At 40.0% G+C, this 23,705-nt stretch overlaps 1 protein-coding gene across 4 annotated transcripts in view; it reads right to left on the reverse strand.

The window, feature by feature from the left end:
• The window catches only part of ATRNL1 (attractin like 1), a 999,362-nt gene that overhangs the window by 785,429 nt on the left and 190,228 nt on the right, over nucleotides 1-23,705 (reverse strand). For all 4 annotated transcript variants that reach the window (XR_012905692.2, XM_075935409.2, XM_075935410.2 and 1 more), the window contains exons 11-13: nucleotides 12,492-12,576; nucleotides 9,220-9,428; nucleotides 601-719 (exon numbers count right to left, since the gene is read on the reverse strand). Coding sequence is in view for 3 of the 4 variants with exons in the window: in XM_075935409.2 (XP_075791524.2) it covers nucleotides 601-719; nucleotides 9,220-9,428; nucleotides 12,492-12,576 (413 nt within the window). In the remaining variant the exon portion in view is untranslated. The remainder of the gene's footprint in view (nucleotides 1-600; nucleotides 720-9,219; nucleotides 9,429-12,491; nucleotides 12,577-23,705) is intronic.

Consider the following 23,705-nt stretch of genomic DNA (forward strand, 5'->3'; position numbering starts at 1 on the left):
CAGAGTTCGATTTAGCGGGTCTTTACTAGACTTGCTTAATCGAATGCCAGACGATTGATCGTCATAATGTTGGACTTTCTGTAAGTGGAGATGTGGCCTACGTCATATTTTAACTTGGTCTTTCCCTATCTTAGCCTCAAATATTACCTCATTTTCACTATGTTACATGTCCAAGCTCTACTAAACTTTTGGTGGAAACTGAAACAAAAAAGGCACTTAGCACTTCTGCCATTTCAATATTTAGCTCTTTCCATGTTATTCTATTATTGGTTTTCCCCACTCTTTATAGTAATTATCTGATGTAAAATATAATATATTCAATGCTGCTAAATGATAAGCTGCCCCCTAGCTAACTTGGATCCAGCCTGTGGAAAGCCCCAGGGATAACAGCATGTGTGCCAGCAGCCCCAAGCCTTGGTACTCTCCCTACTCTCTATTTTTTGGGGGTAGGGAGTTTTTGGGGTCAATGGGGTGTGGTTTTTGTTTTGCTTTTTTGCTTCTCACTTGTGTGTAGCCCCCTCCCCAACTAAAAAAGATTCCCCGCCCCTTCCGAATAAAGAAGCAATATTTATTATATATCCCATATATTCATATGCTCACCATACTGCAATTACTGTTTGCTGAAATGCACTTCTTATCATCACACCACTGGCAACCATTTGTATTGGCCGTACAACTAGCACAGTCTGCATATCTGTAACATCTGTCATCTGCAGCAGCTGTAGTACAAATGAGAAACAAAACAAATGATAAGATGAAAAACGAAGTTTCACATTTCTTAATTCACATATTTTTAACAGCGCTTGAGGCCATATCTGGTATTTTTGTTATTGTAAATATGACCTTCAATCTAAGATGAAAGTTACTTAATCGTAATATCGTAATATGTTGGAAAACAACCATATTAGGTTAATTTTAGTTACACTTATTTCCACCTGTTTTTTAAACACACATTATTTGAAGTTTTCGTAAGACCCTGACCTGTCAAACAGTCCTTGATTTGTAATCTATAGACTAGTACTAGGACAGTACATTGAGCAAAGAAACATGTTAATTGCCTTTTATTTTATACATTGTTCATTAATTTAACAGAGCTTGACTTCTTTACAAAAAGTAAGCAGTCATCATGCAAGAAGATAGCAATAAAACAAGTAAAAACAAAATCCAACAGGATTGTTCTGTAAGGCTACGTCTAGACTGGCCCCTAATTCCGGAAAAGTCATGCAAAGCAGGTAAGTCAGAATATAAACATGTCCGCCGCTTCTTTTCCGGCTTGGGGAAAAGCCGGAAAAAAGCGTCTAGACTGGCGCGATCCTCCGGAATAAAGCCCTTTTCCGGAGGATCACTTATTCCTACTTTCAAGTAGGAATCTCTTACTTTCAAGTAGGAATAAGAGATCCTCCGGAAAAGGGCTTTATTCCGGAGGATCGCGCCAGTCTAGATGCTTTTTTCCGGCTTTTCCCCAAGCCGGAAAAGAAGCGGCGGACATGTTTATTTAAATCCCGCGGGGGATATTTAAATCCCCCGCGGACTTCCCTATTCTGACTTACCTGCTTTGCATGACTTTTTCGGAATTAGGGGCCAGTCTAGACGTAGCCTAACTGATAAGAATAGAGATGTAAGTGAGTAGTCGAGTGGTCTGTGCCCATGAAAGCTTATGCTCCAATAAATCTGTTAGTCTATAAGGTGCCACAGGATTTCTCATTGTTTATGCAATTTCAGACTAACACAGTTACCCCTCTGATATGTGGCATTTTGTGTATTTCTGCACAGCTATATTTAGCATGTTACATTTTAAAAATAGTTTTATACTGAGCTGCTAGCATGGCATTTACCATATTAAAAAGGTTGTTTTAAGATTTACATGAATATCAAAATAAATATAAAACATTTTTACAAATACATTATCCAAATCCTGTTTTAGTTTCACCTTAACTAAAATCATAAGAAAACTTAATATAGTCAGAAATTCAATGTGATTGCTCTTTATCCCCTCAGTGGAGTTATATTGGATCTTTTCACATGTAACTGACAGAAGTCTCGGAGATGACTTAAAAATGAATTCTAGATAACAGGATACAGACATTTGGATCCAAGCTACAAAGCTTTCCTCTGCTTTGTTGGAGTGAGGCTTCAGAAAGATTACCGGAAGTGGCATGGTTGGATTGAGGTAGACTACTGAAAATATCATGGGCATCAACTCAAGGTGTGAACCGAGAGAGACCTTTTCCTTAGAAGTGCCTGAAGTTCAGACACTCTTCTAGCAGAAGTAACCTTTACCAAAAACTGACAACATCAACAAAGATGATATTACTGAAAGTTTTTAAAGGACAATCCATTAAATTTGACAAGGCCAAGTTCAGAAACCATCAAGATGTGTTGTAGGTGTATTGTCCTCAGTGAAAACATCAAATCATTTATTTAGTAGGGCTATGTCTAGACTGCAAGCCTCTTTCGAAAGAGCCTCTTTCGAAAGATACTTTCGAAAGAGCCTCTTTCGAAAGAGAGCGTCTAGACTGCACGTTGAACTTTCGAAAAAGCGGCTTGCTTTTTCGAAAGAAAGCATCCAGTGAGTCTGGATGCTCTCTTTCGAAGAAGCCCTATTTACATTGAAGAACGCCTTCTTTTGAAAGAGGAACTTTCGAAAGAAGGCGTTCTTCCTCGTGAAATGAGGTTTACCGCCATCGAAAGAAAAGCCGTGTTCTTTCGATTTAATTTCGAAAGAATGCGGCTTGAGTCTGGACGCAGGGGAAGTTTTTTTGGAAAAAGGCTACTTTTCCCGAAAAAACCCCTGAGTCTGGACACAGCCTAGTTGGTGACATGGAATTGATGAAGCTGAATGCCTATGTCTAGGATGCCTACATCTCCATCCTGGACTCTTGGTTGGTAAAATGAAAGCCTATGGTGAGACCCCATTTAAATTGTTTCCCAGAGAGTAGAGTTGCTCAAGAGGGTTTGTTTGTTTTTTAACATTCATATGGCATCATCAGTTTGTGTGGGAGAGGTTGGGCAGGGAGGATTGTTCAGAACCTTCAAACAGAAGGTCTTTAATGAAAATATTTGCAGCCAGGGAATACAAAGCAGCGTCTGGTCCATCAATGGCCTCTTGAAGGGAAGTGCAGGCTGCGAGATGTCTTTCAGACATGATTGCCATGAACTCTCCCTGTATTGTTCAAAGAATTTGTTTGAAATTTTACTATTAATGGCCAATTAATAAACATGTACTTTGAAAGCATAGCCTGATCATTTGATACCCTCATTTAATGACTTGCAGTGGCATAGGCTTTCCTACTTTACAGGATTTATTAGCTACAATGAAGCAGACACTGAAATGAGATGGGTTAAACAGCAGTCAAAAGTGCCACAACGCTCCATTTCCACACCCTCCCCCCCCATTGCGGTATTATGAGGGGGTAATTCCACCTCTTCCCACAAGCCCCTTCACCAGAGCGACCTGTCTGGGAGCCCATGGAGCAAAGCAAGCTGGGGCAGATTGCCTATTTCCCGTCATTGATGAGTGGAGGAGTATCCATTGCTAGGCCCCTCAGTAGTCCATAGGTCAACCTGGCAATGCAGGCTGAGCAATCCAATGGACAGGATGGCCCTGCCCACCAGCTCCTGGTCTCTGGCCCCTCCCTGTCACACATCACCCTTTGACTCATCCTTTGTAATTTGACTTAGTTTCCACTTTAAGGTTTTTTATGAATTTCAGATCATTGAAGATCTTCTGGAATGATTTATTCTTGTGCCCTTAAAAATGTCACTTCGAAAAAACTGCCAACTCTCTCAAACTGTTTTTCCCCTAAACTTGCCTCTACAGGATCTTACCTAGAAGAACTCTCTCGCCTCTCGTGATCCGAGTCAGGTTCTGAAGGACACATCGCTTTCTCAAGTGAACAAAACTTGAGGCACAATTCCAAGGACTTCTTTGTTCCTTCTGGTAAAGAGGCACATATGGGACATTTATCCCTAATATGTCCTGACTGTATCACAGATATTACAAACCTGCTAAGGGAACACAGCTTAAACCCTAGGGATCTCTGCCTGATGAAAAACAACAAGAAAACAAAAACCAAACCACCTAGCAGAACTACAGCTATGAAAACTATATACTGTTTTATTTTTAAAAGCTGGCCAGTAGAAAAAAACAAAATCAAAACAGCAGACTCCAAGTCCAACATGACCAGACAGAAGGAACTGAAAAGGAGACAGTAACTGGGACTCTTTTTATACCTTTGACTCTACATAAGGACTGCAGGGATGCATACACTACCCATTGGTACCACTGGCAAAAGTGCTGAACTTGAGTGCATTGTGCACTTATATACCTACACTGGAATCTGTACGTGAACAATCACTTGAAGAAGCTCAAATTATTTCAAAACTTTATACTACTTTATTCAAGGTGTGAGATTTCTCACTCTCAGACCTTGAATATGCTGATGATGTTGTTCTCCTAGTACAGAGTCCTGATTGGTTTTGCGAGGCACTCCAGCAAATGCAGAAGTCAGTCAAGATCACCCTCCATGTTTCACAAAGACAAAGCTGAAAAATCTATAATCAGTTTCACCTATAATTCCAATCTCTGAATAATGAAACTGTCAAAATAGTCACCAGCTTTTGCAATTTGGGTTCTATGCACATTCTATAGAATACAGAATTAACATTATCTTAACATGGTAATCAAGTTTACAAGCTAGTCAAGCTGTATCTTCTGTGTACTACTGTACAGTTGTCAAACATCAGCACCAGTGCTCCCTCTAAGCTGAGCAGCAGTACAGCCTCACAGGTGATTAACTGGGTGAGACTGATTAATCATCTGTGAAGCTGTACTCCGACACAGCATAGAGAACACTGATCAGCGCCATGTCACTCAAACTGAGCAACAATTTTCACACAAAATGCCTACACATGTTATTGGGCATTAAGTGGAACAATCATTCGTAAAAAAGATGTTTATGGTTGCCTGGGTCTACAGAATACTGGGACTATTATCTCAGCCAGCATCTTATGGTTTTCGCATACATCACCAAAACGCAGAAAGATGTTTTAATGAATGCCATTCTTTGGGTGGTTTGTAATATCAGAGATAAAATTCCACCAACCTAGGGCTAGAAGCACAGATGCCTTATTACGTGGGTGAATAAAGCCCATTTCGACATTGGACTTGTGGCAGCAGAGGAATGGACAAAATTGGAAATGATTGCTACAGCTAACCATTCAACTAAGCTTTGAAGAAGCAGATAAGGACAGAGTTGAGGAGATACTGAGCCACATCCTGCATACCTCGGATCCTCACAAAGGCCTGAAGGTTTACAGGACTTCTCCAGGATTGTAATGCAATTCTCTTGCCTTTTATACCAGGAATCAAACAACATCCCTCCTTCCTAATGGATGTTTCTGTGGAAATTCCACTGCCTTTTCTATTTATCTTTAGTTTCCTCATTATTTCTTTTTTTTTATTTTTATATATAAAAATAAAAAGGATGAGATTTGTTTTTTTATGATGATCAACCTATATCTTGTTGTTTTTGAAGTTAGAAGTTTTCAAGATTTGGAAGGAACAAAAAAAGAGAGAGGCTCTAAGCCTTCTCAACCACTTATGAAATGTATGAAAAATAAAAGAAAAATTCTTCGGAGGACAATTTTATGAGTTTGACATCTTTTCATACTATCAAGGATTTTTTTCAGCAAGCATCAAATCATGGTTACTTTACATCCTGTTGGGAAATAGTTAAGGAAAAAATTGAGTGAAAGGTAAATTAGGTCACAGATTATATTAGTGGCACAACAAAAATGTAGAAAGTATAATGATTAAACATTTAAAATAGATCAGCCATTTAATACTGTAATATGGAGCTTATACATGTGCTGCGCAGTCACATTTTTAGTGAACTATTTTATATTATTCTCACAGAAAGATATACATGATGAGTATCAGATATCATGAGTTGTATTGTATATCCAAATTCATGTAAACTGCAACAAAATGTCTTTCCAAAGCAATTTAGCTCTCAGATTTTATATTTACCACATAGGAATGGTGCAACTGATAAAGATTTTGAATCAATTTGCTATTTGAATCAATACTGTTATCATTATACCAAATAGAAATTCATAAGATAGAAATTAATACACATTTTGACATGCTACAACATAAAGAATGCAAAAAGCCTGCTCAGGTTGGTGTTTTCTCAGATGACAGAATTATAACCCCGTACACAAGTCTTCAATTATACCTGTCAACTATATGAGCCAATGACACTTCCTCTATCCACAACCTGTACACACAGACAATGACATTGTTAATTGTCATTTTTGGAGCCTGCTTTACTGGTTTCTAAGGCTCAGAACAATTTCAGTCATTTTTTTTAATATCGCAAAGCTGGGAAAAGTGAATAAAGAGGAAGGTTAATTCTGTGACTACATCGGAACCTACTGGACCATATTATTTTCTATTTTTTACTAGTGTAATTTCAGTATAACTCCACTTACACAAATGGAGTTTTTTTAGGTTAGTTCCAGTATAACTGACAGAAGAATTGACATCCTTTTATTTATTCTTATCAGTTATGGTTTGAGTATTTTCCCTTTCATTTACCGACCTGTACTCATGGTTCTGCAAATCTGGCACTACAAGGGTGGGCTAATCATAATCCCCACTAATATTTTGTTCCAGCAACTGAACAAACTTTCACCAGAACATAAGCAAGATGCTCCATTTCAACACATTATTAAATGTTTAGTGTTCTTCAATAACCATTATATTTTGTTACCATCTCATTATAGTATTTTACCCTGGACAGGTGCAGGATATAAAGCATGCAGCTAGTAAGATTTATGAACAATAAATGTGAACTGCAATTAATTTAGAACATAGAACTGTGAAGGGGTATAACTGGTCTTTTGTGACTCTGCTATACTCTGCCTTAGGAAGGAGCAGTGAACATGGTTTCTCCAGGCCTACTTAGAAAGCCTGCACACCTCAAATTCAAGCTATTTCTTCATCTAGTAGACCTCTCATAATCTTGCAGCCACCTCAATCTGTTCTCATTTCCCTACTCTGTCTAATTTTTCTGCCTTTTGCCTATCTTCCTTCTGTGATGCTTCTTGTATCTGGAACACTGTTCTTGTATTTGTGCAATAAGCCCCTTCTTTCTCTACCCTAACATTCCTCATTAATATCCACTATTTCAAGCAATGCCTGCTCTCTTTTCATAAGTAATCCCCTTCCTCCCTCTCTACAGCTCTTGAACCACATTTTTGCTAATGCTTTACTATCTTACATAGATGGGACTTTTTTGAGATTATAAACATCTCAAAGTTTCATTTTGAAAAACCAAATTTTTGGCATTATATAATACTGGAAGATTTCCTTGCGTCACTTGGGTCCTTACCTTAAGGGGGGGGTGGGAGGAATTGAGAAAATATGAATACAGGCAGTCCCCGGGTTATGTACAAGATAGGGACTGTAGGTTTGTTCTTAAGTTGAATCTGTATGTAAGTCGGAACTGGCGTCCAGATTCAGCCGCTGCTGAAACTGACCACCAGTTCTGACTTACATACAGATTCAACTTAAGAACCCCAAGCATCCCCAAGTCAGCTGCTGCTGAAACTGATCAGCGGCTGATTCCAGGAAGCCTGGGGCAGAGCAACTCTGCCTCGGGCTTCCTGTAGTCAGCGCTGGTCAGTTTCAGCAACAGCTGACTTGGGGACACCTGGGGCAGAGCAGCTGGGGTGCTGCTGGGTTGCTCCAGTAGCACCGCTCCTCGCTCCTCGGCGCTACTGGACCAACCTAGCAGCACCCCAGCTGCTCTGCCCCAGGCGTCCTGATTCAGCCACTGCTGAAACTGACCAGCAGTGGCTGAATCAGGACTTGGGGCAGAGCAGCTGGGGTGCTGCCGGGTTGGTTCAGTAGTGCCCAGAGTGGCGCTGCAGGACCAATCGGCAGCGCCCCAGCTGCTCTGCCCCAGGGTCCACAACAAAAGCCTGGTCTGCTGGGGGGGGGGGGGAGGGCACACTAGCTGCGCCCCCCCCCCCAGCAGACCAGGGACACGGGGAGCAGAGCCGCAGCGGCAGCGGGGTACCGCGCCTCTGAGGCTTTGCTCTGGCAAAGTCTCAGAGGCGCGGGACCCTGCCACGGCTGCAGCTTCAGTCCCGGTGCCTGTGGTCTGCTGGGGACCGTCCCCAGCAGACCAGGGGCACCGGGACTGAAGCCGCAGCCGCGACGGGTTCCCGCGCTTCTGAGGCTTTGCTGCTGCGGCTTCACTCCCGGTGCCTGTGGTCTGCTGGGGACTATCCCCAGCAGACCACAGGCACCGGGACTGAAGCCACAGCAGCGGCGGGTTCCCGCGCTTCTGAGGCTTTGCCTGGCAAAGCCTCAGAAGCGCGGGAACCCGCCGCTGCTGTGGCTTCAGTCCCGGTGCCCCTGGTCTGCTGGAGATGGTCTCCAGCAGACCAGGGCTACCGGGAGCAGCTTACGAACGGGGCTTTCTCACCGTGGAGCTCACAGGTAGCAATCCGCCACCTCGACCTCCGGGGCGAGAAAGCCACGTTCATAAGTGCGGATCCGACATAAGTCGGATCCGCGTAAGTCGGGGACTGCCTGTAATTTAAATGTTTTTTTTTTTTTAATACAGTGTTATTTTGCTGAAGTTAATTTTTATTTCAGATTTCTTAAATAAAGGGATTGTTAAAGAATTTACATTCAATTGTTTTTTAGTAAATGTTTTTATTATAAAAACATATCTGTGGGCCAGCAATAACTCTGGTGTTTCTGATCTTAAAAAAAAAAAAAAAAGTAGATGGGTCAATTTGCTGGATTTGTTTGATGAAAATATTTCTTAAAATTTAGTGATCCTGAATAGTTATACTGAGACCTCATCCCTTAGAACACTTAGAAGATATAAAATATTTTATTTATATTTCTTTCCCTTCTGACTTGGGTACCTTAATTATAAAATATTTATAGTACAGGAAGGACCTGTGAGTAAAATGAGATACATTCCTTTATTTACTATTATATTTCATATCTAAGAGTTTTTCATTTCTGCACAGTCAATTGAGGGTGACAGATGTCAAACTTGAAGCACTGTAGGTTATACAACTGATGTTAAAATTAAAAACAAGCTGTATACAGTTATGGAAGCTTTACTACACTTGACACTATGTACAATTATAATTCAGTGAAGAAGTGTAGAGAAGTTAAAACACTCTTACCTGTTTTTCTGGGACACTTTGCTTCAAGGACATTGTTAGCGTGTCCAGATTCCCAGGATTCACAATGGTTTTTATTCCACAGACACCTTATCCCTGGACCAGCATTTTTACACAGTTCTTCCTGTCTGAATGCTTCACAGTCTGGAGGCTTGTACACAAGGATATCATTCAACAGAACACTTGAAAAACCTCCAAATATGTACATGGACCTAATGAGAAAAGCAAGGGAATATAATATAGCTGTTTTATAAATAAAGTATTATTTACACTATAGCCTCTTGTTTTTTAGTCACCTTTACATATATTATGGCAGTATTTTCACAATAGTCGAATTAAGATTATACCAGTGTTTCCCTTAAAAATGTCAAAGTTTGGGGGAGGAGGGATTCAAAAACTTGCTTCAAGATGAAGCTTAAAGTATGCTTATATTCTGCTGAATTATATGTATTAGAAAAATACAGAGTACACAGAAAATGGGCGAGAAGAAGGAACAAATACTGTGCAGGGAACAGTATTATTTTTGGTGTAGGGTAATGCAAATCTACCATAGGCCTAAATGGTCTGCAGTAAGAGACTGGGACGAAAGAGCATTTCTCTTTGAGACACAAGATTCCAAAGACAAGTAACAGCAGTTAGCAGTTGTTGACAAATCTCTTAGCAGTAAATTTCTGGACTTGAGGCCATAGTTTTCTCTCTTTTAATTTAAAACTACGAAGATCTGAAAAATTAATCTAGGTTTCTCCAGCATCGTATACTCTCAAAGGGACTTTGTGTTTGAAGAGCTATAGGTAGCAATGGGCTCCGAGACACCTCCAAACCAGTACAGAATATATTAAAGAGCTAAAATAATACAGAAAGATCTGCAGAACAGTTTGAGTATTTTGCCAAAATGTTAATACATTGTTAGCAGCAAATTCTTAATGCCTCAAACACAATTTAGATTAGAATCTGGATCTTTTGAATTACACTTATCAGTATTTGTAAGACAATACCAATAGCTACACTTTTTCATTACAAGCTTGGCCATCAAGTTATGCAAACCTCAGATGACCTGCCAAAGGCCAAAAACACTTGCACTGAGGCCATGCAGGCCATGCCAGCTTGAGGGTCCACAGCACTGACCTCTGGAGCTATGCTGGATTTTTTTTCTGTGGCCAGCAACCCTGACAAAAGGCTGAGAGACTGCAAAAAGTAATATAGCCTGGAGCTGGTAATTCTTGGTACATACTGGCTTTAGTAATGATCACTGCATGTAACTCTTTTTAATACAATAAGTAAATTTCTCCCAAAAGTTTATGGATTTTTTACACTAAGTCACCTAGGGTGTGCTAATGAATGAAAAAACATATATATTTTACATCCAAGTGATTACTATACTTGGTTTTGGATTTCAAACCCACTGCAAATCACTGAATGTCCTCAACACATATAAAGGAGGACCTTTGTTCAGGTGTACAGTGAAAGTGAACTGCCCCCTTTAACTGCAAAAATGGGGCTTATTCAGCAGACAGGTAGGAGCTGCCCCTTTATGCTGCCTCCCTAGCAAAAGGATTTGTTCCAGATAAATATGCAGGAAGAAAACACAATTAAATGAAATCAATTGGAAGAGAAGACACTGTCCCTCCCCTACCAGCTAACTGAAAGTTTCAGGGAGTATTTATATCCTAGCCAGTTCCAGAAAAGCCCTCTTTAATATGGACCATGTTTCATCTTTATCTGCTGCAGTCATTATGTTAGTCATGCCTTTATTCAGAGGGGCTGGGAAGGAATTTTCTCTCACTGCCAGAAAGGCTAAAGCGAGATGGGTTTTTCACACGTTGAAGCAGGTTAAGCACCTGCTCGAGTGGGAAATGAGGATTGGACTGGTACAGCTACTCTATATGGAATGTATGGATGTTAAATATTGAGCAACTGACTAATCAAATAGTCCATGCATTTTGCATCGGACTATTCGATTAGTCGATAGGGCGCCACTGCCTTTGAAGTGTAGCAACAGCCTTAGGGTTGTTGCTACACTTCAAAGGCAAAAGCGACATGTGGAGCCCGAGGTCAGCTGGAGACTGACCCCGGGCTCCATGCGGTACTGCCACTTTGAAAAGCCATGGGGAGCCCAGCATCAGGCTCCTTGTGGCAAGTGGTAGCGCCATGCAGAGCCTGGGATCAGCTTGGGACTTCCTCATTGACCCCGGACTCCATGCAGCCCTGCTGCTTTGAAATGCTGCATAAAGCTGCACGCAGTGTTTCATAGCAGCAGCACCATGTGGAATCTGGACTCCCCCAGGGGACTCTCCCACTGACCCCAAACTCCGTGCAGGGGTGTCGCTTTGAAATGCTGCATGAAGCCTGAAATCAGGCTGCACTTGGCATTTCAAAGCTGTAGTGTCACATGGAACCTGGAGTCAGCTGGCACTGCCACTCTGAAATACCCCATGCAGCCTGGGGACACCCCAGCTGGCCCCAGGCTGCACGCGGCATTTCAAAGCAGCAGCACCACATGGAGCCCTAGGCTCCATGTGGCGCTGCTGCTTCGAAGTACCTCATTTTTTCCCCCATACACTTGCGGCCTCTTTTGGATAGCAACTAGTTGACTAGCCTATCAACTATCCGATAAGCATTTGCTTATTGGATAGTTGACTAGTCATTCACATCCCTACTGGAACGCATATGGTGATCAGATAAAATTAGTCAAAGATTAAAAGAAGGCATCCTTTAAAGAAGCAGCAAGAGAGGGCTTGGTGTTCCTCAACTGGTATGGTGGGGAGTCAATCTACCACAATTTATAGCCCAATTAATACTCTCAAAAGGGCAGGGAGGGGAGTTCCACAAGCAGAATGGGTGGGACCAAAACTGTAAAGTGTTAGGGGGGGATTGATAGCAGCTCTCTGAATATATGACAATATATATGGTATGACCTGCACTGCACAATTATCTGTCAAATACTCCCAGATATTTAAGAATAAAGTTGCAGCATAATAAAAAACCACATCCAGTGTCTGCTGTCCTTCTGGCATAGCCAGACAAGCGTTCCGCCAACAGGTTTACATAAGCATTCTCTAAATCAACATGATTCACAACTACACCAAATAAATGATTTGATGTACTGATGACCAAGATTATGTAGAGCTGTTCTTGAGAGATACTATGCATGTTAATAAATAACATCAATTGTACATCATGGAATTGCACTTTATGTAAATGTAACTGTCATCATAGGGTTTTTTTCTTCGAGAAAAAATGATCATAGACAGACATTTAAAACATGCTTCATTTACCCATTACTGACAACTGCAGTATGCCCAAATCTGTTCACATCTCGATGCAGATTAGGTTTTGGTAAAATTTTCCATTCATCACAAGCTAAAACACAAAAGGAAAGCATTTAATTTCCTATAGTAAAGAGACTTCCACAAAATATATTATGTATGTAAAAAGCAAGATTAAATCAAAGCCATATGGGATATTTTTAGAGGAGAGAAATATTTTGAAGTATGTCTTTTTCAAATGACTTAATTGCCAATGCTATTATATGGTACCCACTTGAAAAAAATATTCTTTCTGTTCTACAATATATTTAAATATTTATATTATACAAACATATTTAAATATTTAATTAAAATAATTTTTATCCTCATGATAACTGATTTACCAAATGTTAGAGTAAAATTTTAAGAAATCCAAAGCACAAGTAATATAAACTTCAAGTCTTTGCATTATAAACTTTAGGTTGGTTATCTAAACAGCCTTTAAAAAAAAAAAAAAAAAAAAAAGCACCATACATTGTCCTTAACTTTAAAGCCAAGGGTGTTGTTGAGAAATAATATACAGGCAGTCCCCGGGTTACGTACAAGATAGGGACTATAGGTTTGTTCTTAAGTTGAATTTGTATGTAAGTCGGAACTGGCTCCAGATTCAGCTGCTGACACTGAAACTGACCAGGGGCTGACTCAGAAAGCCGGAGGCAGAGTTGCTCTGCCCCCAGCTTCCTGGAATCAGCCTGATGAGTTTCAACAGCTGCTGAATCTGGAGCCTGGGACAGAACAGCTGGGGCGCTGCCCGGTAGGTTCCCACAGGACCAACCCGGCAGCACCCCAGCTGCTCTACCCGAGGCATCCCGCAACAAAAGCCTGGTCTGCTATGGGGGGGGCACACTGGCTGCGCCCCCTCCCCCCACAGCAGACCAGGGAGACCAGGAGAAGCTTTTCTCACCCCGGAGGACACAGGTGGCGACCCGCCGCCCGTGAGCTCCGGGGCGAGAAAAGCCCCGTTCGTAAGTGCGGATCCGACATAAGTCGGATCCGCGTAAGTCGGGGACTGCCTGTAAAAGCAATATATTGCTGCAATGTAGTCTGTTTTATTCTGTCAAGCATGCTAACGGATATGAAATTTTGTATACTCTTTCCCCGCAATTAGCCTCAGGACATATTTATGTCACTAACATCTTGCTATAAATATTTTTTAAAACACAGAATATCAATAGGTGAGTAACTGTGAGATTTTAAAATATAGACCAAGGAATTCAATCCAGCAATAATATCTATTCCATAATATGAGCAAGCACCAAGGGTATCCTCAGAGAGAAATATTAACAAACACTGGAGGGTGAAAAGCACACAGGAAGCCAACTATTTAACAATGAGCAGCGCAAAACCTTTCTAATGTTGCAGAGATGCTCTGTATTTTAATATAATTTTACATTAATTTTATCAAGAGAGGATGTGCAAGAGCTGTTGCAAAACCATTTTGTAGGAAGAAATAGGATAGTTGTAGCCAATTAGTTAAGACTTTTGATAATCACAAGAAAATAGGTCTTCACACTGGACCAAAAAAAAACCCCATTTTGCAAAGATGGGACAACTCAAACAAAGGTCATAGAGGACGTCCCAGTTAAAAGTTGCCCTCGTGACGCTTGAAGGAACTGATGTGTTATAAGTCCTCCCATTCCCCGCTCTTAAGTCACACACACATGAAAATCCCAATCTGTGCACATGGAAATCCGCTGTGGGGAAAAAATTCCCCATTTAAGTTGTTTCGCTATAAGTCCAAGTTTTCTGGAATGTATCTTGGACTTATAGCAAGGATGGCCTATACTGCAAATATGCAGATTTGTTTTAAGTTATTCATTTTTGGTGCTAAGAAGTGTGCTAAATATTTAGAAAAGTCAATTTCACTGAAAAGTTTATAATCTGAAAAGATCACAGAGAAGATTGAGAATGATACACTTTCATTTTCATAGAACTCAGAGGGGGTTGCTATGTTGGTCTTGGGAGACAAGCCAATCCTCACCTACAAATAACCCCCTAACCTGAAGCAAATTCTTTCTAGTAGCCACACATCACACCTCAGATACACTCAACCCAGGAACCTACCCCTGCAATAAACCCTGTTGCCAACTCTGTCCACACATCTATATGAGTGGCACCATCACAGGACCTAACCACATAAGCCACCACAACAGAGGCTCATACGATTGCACATCTTCTAATGTGATCTATGCCATCAAGTGCCAGCCATGCTCCTCTGCCATGTATCTTGGCCAAACTGGACAGTGTCTACAACAAAGGATAAATGGAAACAAGTCTGACATCAGAAATGGTTACATACATAAACCTATAGGGGAACATTTTAACCTACCTGGGTACTCATTAATTGATTTATAAGCAGCCATTCTTCTACAAAGGAATGTCCCAAGCCAATTACGGCGGGGGGGGGGGGAGGGGAAAGAGCAGAATTTACCTTCATATGCAAATTTGACACTGTTTGACACTGGGCTTGAACAAAGACATTAACGGGATATTGCATTATAAAGTCTGCCTTCCATGCATTTAACATCTCATTTACATCAAAAGCTAAGTATGGGACACTTCCAGCCCACTCAGTTAGCCTCATTAGCACTGGTACTACGATTGACAGGTATCTTTCTCCCCGCTCCCTTCAGTTTCTGTTATAAATTCTGGGTTCCTGTTATTTCCATTCCATCTTCCCACTCATCTGAAGAAGTGGGTTTTGTCCATGAAAGTTCATTATACTATATATATTTTTGTTAGTCTCTAAAATGCCACAGAACTACTCATTTTCATTTTGATATAGTCCTCAGGGAATTAAAAAAAATATTTGAAAGATTACAAAAAACCCTCTCTTTTCTGTTTCCTTTATTAAGGGGAGATGCATCTAGAACAATAGAAGAAATCCCAACCCGAAGAAAGTCATGGTTACTTGTTACTCTGTTGAATCAAAATGATTTAAGATTGAGTAGTCTGAAAAATGTTTAATAAACACAAAGGCATAATTAAAATGAGTCAGGCAATTTTTTTGAAGTTCAAAGGCCTTTAATGAGAGCCAAATTCTCATATCAGAAATGTGAGGGCACAAAATATCTAGCATACAGATAACAAAATGGAATAATTTCAAAATCAGATGACTCAATTAACTTATCAGCATGAAAAGATGAGAAAGTAAAACAAATTTTCCTCCATGGAAAACTTAATTTATTCAAACCAACATATCCCACAATCTCTTTTCTTCCTTAATCCACGTATTAATGTACTACTTCTAAACCATCAAAAACAACTCCTCATGCTTTTTATTACTCAAGTTGAGTAGTAAAAAATATGTATTAGGGAGATGTTGTTCTGTAGTTATTCTGGAAACAATTTCAACAAAACAGATCAAAGAAGAGGAGGTTGCTTACACTGTATCATAACTGGAGTTTTTCTTTAAAACTACACGTGACCCTTTCACTTTCAATCAGAAATTTTTGGCAGCAATGCTCATTAAGGATGTTAAATATTGGTCTGCACATTAAGGATGTTAAATATTGGTTAATTGAATAGTCGAGTAGCCTCAGGAATTCTTATCGGTTAGTCAACTATTCTATAGTCCCTGAGGGCAGGGGCAGCAGCCAGTGGGCTCTGGCCTCACTCCCAAGGAGCCCCCTGCCACTCCCTCCTGTATCTTTCTATTATAATGGATAGAAATATTTTTCATCCATTTGCATCTGTGTTTGTGCACCGTGCAAATTTTATATTTACTGTCCTTTACCAATAAAAAAAATCAAATTCTTTGAAGCCTAACTCTGAAGCATGAATGGGATAACTAGTTAAATAAGCAGCATTGTTAAATGCACCTTCTTAGGCAAAGTTGGTTGAGATGGAACTGAGGGTAGTTCATCCATCACATCCTATGCACCCTCAAAACACAAGGCATCAGGATAACTTGGGAAACTAAATGGGCACTGTGAGCAAAAATCTCTAATCAAAGATACAAAGGGCATATGTGCATCCAAAGTAGAGCACCCATAGGCACAATATTTGAAGAAGAACTGCCAGTTCTAACACTAGGCCAACAATGTATAAGTTTTGATCGCACGTGTCAGAGCAAGGTGAGAATGATATTAAATACAAAGGTGTTTTTATGCCATATCCCTGTGGAACAGCAGTATTGAATGCAGTTATTGAATTTAAATTATACAAGAGCTTCAGACAGAGACTTATATTATTTACTGGAAAATAAAAGTGATGAACAATTATGAATTCAATTTTATTTTGGGAACATTTTTTCATTTGAACTATACAAGGCAGACATATTTTATCCTTAGAGTCTCTCAGCACTGTCTTTCAGTTATACTGTAAATTCAAGTTACTTCAGCTACAATTCAGTGCATGTTAGCAGAAGCAGTTTATTTGATTACATGGGAAGATTTATGTATTTGGTGACAGAAGAAAAATATTTAAAATAATAATCACATAATATTAAATTTTCATCTGATCTAGAAAAAATTAGAGTGATTTTTGTATGTATATTTTTAACAAAAGGTGAGATTTAACATTGAAGGAGAACCATAAAGCCATTATTAAAAGCTGGTTTTAAGATAAGAAACCTTTGCAGACTGGAGATATAATAATTTCTATCTTGCTGATGTTATTTGTCAAACTGGCAGGTCTTTTCAGTAGAGTAAAATGAAAAAAAAATTACAAATAGCCTTTTCTCTTATCTCTTCTAGCCTTCTCAATAACTACTGAACACTAAAGAGAGCACTGTGCTAGAAAATACTTTTGCTGAGCTTTAAATTCCTGATCAGGGCTTCTCTGTGAAGCAGAGATTAGTTCACATGAAATGCAGGAGTTACCAAATGACTACATACTTAGTGCAAAATATAATTTGTTGCTATTTACATTTTGTCTTGCTTATTGCAAAATGCCTGAATGTTTAGACTTACAGAGAAATGTAGTTCATTTTTAAAACTCTGATTTCATATAACACATTAGTACAAAAATTCTAAGGCCCATTGGAAAGGTGAGCAAGTTATAAGCATATCAGGAATTTTCAATGGTGTTAGCCCTTCTTCATTCTCCTTCCTGTATTAAATCTAATTTCAACTGTCAGCTCCTTGGAACAGGGAGCCATTTTTATTTCTCCATCTGTAAAGTGCCATCTATACCTATTGTATTATAAATAATATAGTTCTAAGGAAGATAGTAATATGATTACATTTCATTGTCTCAACCTATAAATTTATATACTGTATACAGTTAAGGTCTATTCCCCACAAAGAAACAAAGATAAGGAGATAACTAATCTTTGTTCACCATTTGTTTAGAGTAGAGCAGGGGTCTCCAACCTTTTTAACCACAAGATCACTTTTTCAATTTAAGTGCAATGTAAGATCTACCTCAAACCCAAATACTCTTGCCCCACTTCCTTCCTGTCCCTTCCTTCAGGTCCTGCCCCTGCTCCACCCCTTCTCCTGGGCCTCACCCTGCTCACTCCATACCCCTTTTTCCCCATCCCTCACACCAGGCTGGGGTAGGGCTTTGGGGTGCAGGCTCCGGTCTTGGGCCAAGGGATTCAGCATGTGAGAAGGGCTCGGGGCTTAGCCCAGGGTAGGGGATTGGGGTCTAGGAGGGAATTCATGGTGCAAGTTCTAGGAAGGAGTTTGGCATAGGAGGACTCACATCTGGGGCAGGAGGTTGGGTGTAGGAGGAGGTTCAGGGCTAGGACAAGGGTTCAGGAAGCAGGTTCTGGCTGGGCACTGTTTAACTGAGACAGATGGTAGAGCAGTGGGGTTAAGGCAGACTTACTCCTGCCCTGGTCCTGCACTACTTCTGAAAGCAGCAGGCATGTACAGCAATGGCTCCATAGTGCTATGTGCTGACCCTCATCTACAGGCACTGAGCACACAGCGTCTACTGTCCACGGTTCCCTATTACTTATCAATGGGAGCTGCAGGAGTGGTATCTGCAGGCAAAGATAGCATGTGGAGAACCCCTGCTCTGCCTTTCTCAGGGGATGCAGGGACATGCCAGCCACTTCCAGGAGCAGCAATTACCATAGGGTTAGGCATTTTAAATAACACACTTTGCAAGCAGTAAAACATGTGACAACAAACCCCAGATATGTGTTGGGTCAGGAGTTAAGAGTGAAGGACAGGGTGTGTTTGTGAGAATGACAGAGACATACAGTGTGAGAGTGACAGAGATTTGTATTGCCAAGCTCTCTCCATCCCCTTCTCTCTGTGTGGAGATAGGATACAGAAGTGGAGGGGGGGAGCAGGGACACCCTGACGTCAGTGCCCCTACTCTTCTCTCTCCCCCATACTCTGCACAGCAGGAGACTCCCAGGGGGGCAGCTCTGAGGCAGAGGTCAGGGACAGTATGACAGTGGGTGGAGGGACAACTGAAGTGCCAGTGCTCTAGGCAGGAGTACTGCAGAAAGACATCTAGGGGTCATAGTGGATCACAAGCTTAATATGAGTCAACTATGAGGGAAGGGAAGATTGAAAGAAATGGGTTTGTTTAGTTTGGAAAAGAGAAGACTGAGAGGAGACATGATAGCAGTTTTCAAGTACTTAAAAGGGTGTTACAAGGAGGGAGAAAAATTGTTCTCCTTGACCGCTGATGATTGGACAAGAAGCAATGGGCTTAAAGCACAGCAAGGAAAATTTAGGTTGGACATTAGGAAAATAGTTCTGTCAGGGTGGTTAAAAACACTGGAATAAATTGCTGGGTGCAGGAGAAGGTAGTGATGTGTGGGAGGGGTGTGGAGTAGGGTCACAGGTGCAGGCAGGCGACTGGACTTGATGACCTCTGAAGGTCTTTCTAGTTCTAGTAATCTTTTCTGAGTTTAGGTTTTGAAATAAGGTATATATTTCTAACTATCAAAGCAAAGAAGTTCTGGAACAGCTGTTCCAGGAGAACAGTGGAAGCAAAAAAAAAAAAAAAATGACTGGCTTGTAAATTTATGGAAGGGATTGTATGACTGGACTGCCTAAGATGGTAGGTGGCCTATCGACAAGTGCCAGTAGCAAAACTCCTCAACACTCAGCGATAAGACACTAGATGGGGAGGGCTCTGAGTCACTACACAGATTTCTTTCCCAGGTTTCTGTGATGGCTTGGACCCTCTTGGGATATCACCTGATGAGTTAAGATACCACCGAGTCAGACTATTCTGCCAGCCTGGATCCCCTTTACCTGGTCTGGTTGACCAAGGTCACAAGCTGCAGAATACTGAGATCAACTCTGGGAAGAATCAGTCGATGAAACTTGCCACAGCCCCAGTTATTCACCTCCCTTGGAGTACAAGCACAAAATTAAATGAATTTCGCATCCTCCCTCAACGTGGAGGAAGGAATGCATAACTTCCTGCCTACATGTTAGAAATTACATAAACTGGGTTATATTTTAAACAAGTGATAAGTTTAACAACTACAAAAGATGCATTTTAAGCGATTAAAGAGGGAGGAAACAGAACAAAAATGATTACTAAGAAAATACAACATACACAAACTAAGCTAGATTTACTAAAGAAATTAGTTACAAATAATAATTCCTCACCCTAAATATTGTTCTATGTGGAGTCCTTCACAGACCAGTGGTGTCCAGCAGTTTCCCCCACCCCTTCAGTTTGAGTCCTTTTTCTTTCCAGGTGGTTTCAAGTAGCTCTTTGGGTGGGGTGGGAGAGGAGAAGAAAACTGAAGATCCTGACTGTTTTCATCCTCTACCTTATACAGGATTTCCATAAGGCAGGAATCCTTTCTGTGATTCCCCTGCTTCCTAGTGGAACAGTTCAACAGTTCATGAAGCAGGTTAGTATCAGGTGACTGGGTCACCTGATTCTGTAGTGTCACAGTGTCCTTGAGTCAATGGCAATACAGAGGACCTTCATGAAGGCCAAGACCTTTCACAGTCCATTGTCTTCACTGATTGCCCACTAGCCCTGTCTAGTTTTTTCACTGAAGAATCTCAAGTGTTAGCAGAGGTTTCACCCAAAGTAGCATAGTTGAAAATACAGATACGTTAGTCAATACTCCTAACTATAGACACAAAAATGATACACGCAAGAAAATAGGATAATCATATTCAGAAAAACATATTTCTATTGATACATTACATGAGTTCTCTTGCAAAGTACATCTCAGTTATGTCAATCATACCAAAAGCTTATTTTCATTAAGAAAATAGATATTGTGACATTACACTCCATTACTTGGATCTTGTACACATATTCGGAGTTTGGGATTGGGAAAGAATTTTCCCTTGGTTAGATTGGCAGAGACCATGGGGAGTTTTCACTTTCTTTTGCAGCAAGGGATTCGGATGTAAACTAGGGTACGTCTAGACTACAAGCCTCTTTCGAAAGAGAGCGTCTAGACTGCAATCTCTTCTTTTGAAAAAGTGAGCCGCTTTTTCGAAAGAGAGCACCCAGGCAGTCTCGATGCTCTGTTTCGAAAAAGCCCTGTTTGCATTCAAGAATGCCTTTTTTTGAAAGAACACTTTCGAAAAAAGACGTTCTTCCTCGTGAAATGAAGAGTACTGCCATTGAAAGAAAAGCCGCGTTCTTTTGATTTAATTTCGAAAGAACGCAGCTGTAGTCTAGACACAGGTGAAGTTTTTTCGAAAAGTCTACAGCCCTAATGTAAACTGTGAGTTCTCCGTAACCTGAAATTTTTAAACCATGTTTTGAGGATTTCAGTGACTCAGTCAGAGATCAGGGTCTATTTCAGGTGTTGGTGGGTGAGGGGTATCTCCCCCAAACAGCACACGAATTGGGAGTTACTACCCCCTCCCCCCAATACAGACACTGAACCAGTTCAACTCCTACAGGATTCAGCTATAAGGGCTAAGCATCCAGTCTCCAAAAGGAACCAAAACTCCTAATTCATCTTACTTTGTGTAACAGTTTTATACAGGGAAGGCTTATAAGGATTTCCACCCCATTTACCAATGAAAGAGATATGCACAGTGTTTCTTCCTTCCTACACTTGATTTGATAATAAACCAAAGTGTTTTATTAAGTACAAAAAGTAAGATATAAGTGGCTGCAAGTGAAAATAATCAGATCAAAGTAAGTTACTAAATTAAAATGAACAAAAATGTTACATGAGCTATTTTGTTTAAAGCCTCTTTGAATTATGGATATTCAAAAGCCATTTTTCATAAAATATGGGTGAGAGCTTTTGACAATCGTGATGGTCCCTTCTTGTCTTAGGGTCTAAATGGTGTACAGTTTAAGAAAGCACAAGTTAAAAACTGCATTTCCTTCCCTCAAGGTCATAACAAGCATGTGAAGTAAATTAATGGAAGTAATTCAATACAATTATTTGCCAGCCCTCTGCTTCTCTCTTCTCCCAGTGTTTCTGTGAAACATGGGGATGCTCATGTTCTTTAATGTGTAAATGGGGCCTAATGGTGTCAGCAGAAGCCCCAGCAAAAAATAAAATTGACCCCATTATGATACATTGGTTCCTCCCCCTTCTCCCATAGTCTTGCAAGACTTGGGCAGCTATGTGGGTAATGCATTTAGGAAAAGTGAAAGATTTTTGCTTATTTTAGGCTTTTTAGGGCCATGTCAGGAAGGACAGATCATGAGAACTAATTTGCCAAGTACCCAATTAACTTTGGAGTTTAGTATACAAATGTAATTGGAATAATTAATAAAGTTGTAACCAGAGCTTTTTAACCACATTTACTTCTGTGAGAATCATTCTGGGACATTCAAAAGCAAGGCTGGCAACCAACCACATAAAATGCTCCTCTATTCCACTATCAAACCATTTTTCTTTCCCGATAAGATTTGGCTCGGATTTTCTCTCATTAAGAGTTACAAATAGTTTCAGCTCTTTCTAAAAGTGAATTATATAGTCAGGGCACCAAAAATTCAGTCTGGACTCCACATATCCTTTTTGTTTAGCTCAGTGTTTTAGGATTCTGAATTGACAGCAAATAAAATATCTTTAAAGTTTGGCACGAGATTAGCAAACTTATTTTCCAGTTTATTCCATATAGAACAAATCTTTTTTGGTATTCTGATAATAAATAAATCCCTACCATCAGCAAAACGTAAAGTTAGACCTGTTTGAAACAACATGAAATAAATTTTAACTACAGGTGGAACATCCACAACAGAGCCTACTACACAGTAACAAATCCCTAAACTGTATTAAAAAAACCAAGCCTCAGTTTTGACTACTAAATGAAGCAATTAGTGCATTATACTATGATTTTGCTTTTCTAATACTGCAGTGATAAATGGCTAATTGCTGCTACAGACTGTGCCAGAGCTACATTTATGACTTAAGTGCTCAAGAATACATAACATTTAATCCATTGCAGCTGCAGCTTTACATTCTCTTTGGGACAGCACACAGCTAATCCATTTGTAATTATAGATTTTTTTGTTCAAAGATATAACATCCCCTTTTTATTAAATACTGTTTTCTCAGATTTTCAAATTAACATGTACTATCTCTGTTGTTATCAAAGGCTGGAATTTGAGTATATCATTTAAAAAATAATTCATCTATGAACAATTTCTATTTGTTATTAGCAAATATAAACACCTGTTTGATTACAAGTGAAATGCAAGTTAGTCTCAGGAGTCCAGCAAAAGTGTTTTCCAGACAGGAAATAAAGCTTTAAATATTTATTTAGTAACATGCAAACAACTCAGTATTTTATTACTAGTACTATACCTGCCAGGCAACTGAATTTACATTTTAGTGTAATATTAATTTTGGAAATCTGTCAGCAGAAATCTAGTTTCTATAGAGACCTGCCTGAGATGCACTGTGGAATATGATAGCTTTTTTAGTCTGTATTTCCTTTTTACTGAATGATCCCAAAACTCTTTTTACAGATGCACAGTCCTGAAATGCATCCACATTTGGGTAGCACATGAAGCAGCTGTTCTCCTCCACTCTTCCAGCAACACTACTCTTGTTTATACTATATACCTCTAGACACTCCCTGCCAGCCAATGAATCTATAATTACTTCTAATGCACCCAGATTCTTCAGTAAGTGGCATATTTGAAATAGAGTGAGAGAACTCCTTCATTTGCAACAAGAAATGATAACTTAGGTACATGGAATGGAGTTGTTGAAGTTAGAATTTGGCCAGGAAACCATAACTAACATCCTTATCCTTGCAAAAAGCACCAATCTCTCTTATATTAAATGTAGTTACAGACTCTGTTTTAAGATTCTTCAAG

The sequence above is a fragment of the Pelodiscus sinensis genome, chromosome 8 (assembly GCF_052426305.1).
Source record: "Pelodiscus sinensis isolate ZL-2025 chromosome 8, ASM5242630v1, whole genome shotgun sequence".
Classification (NCBI taxonomy): Eukaryota; Metazoa; Chordata; order Testudines; family Trionychidae; genus Pelodiscus; species Pelodiscus sinensis.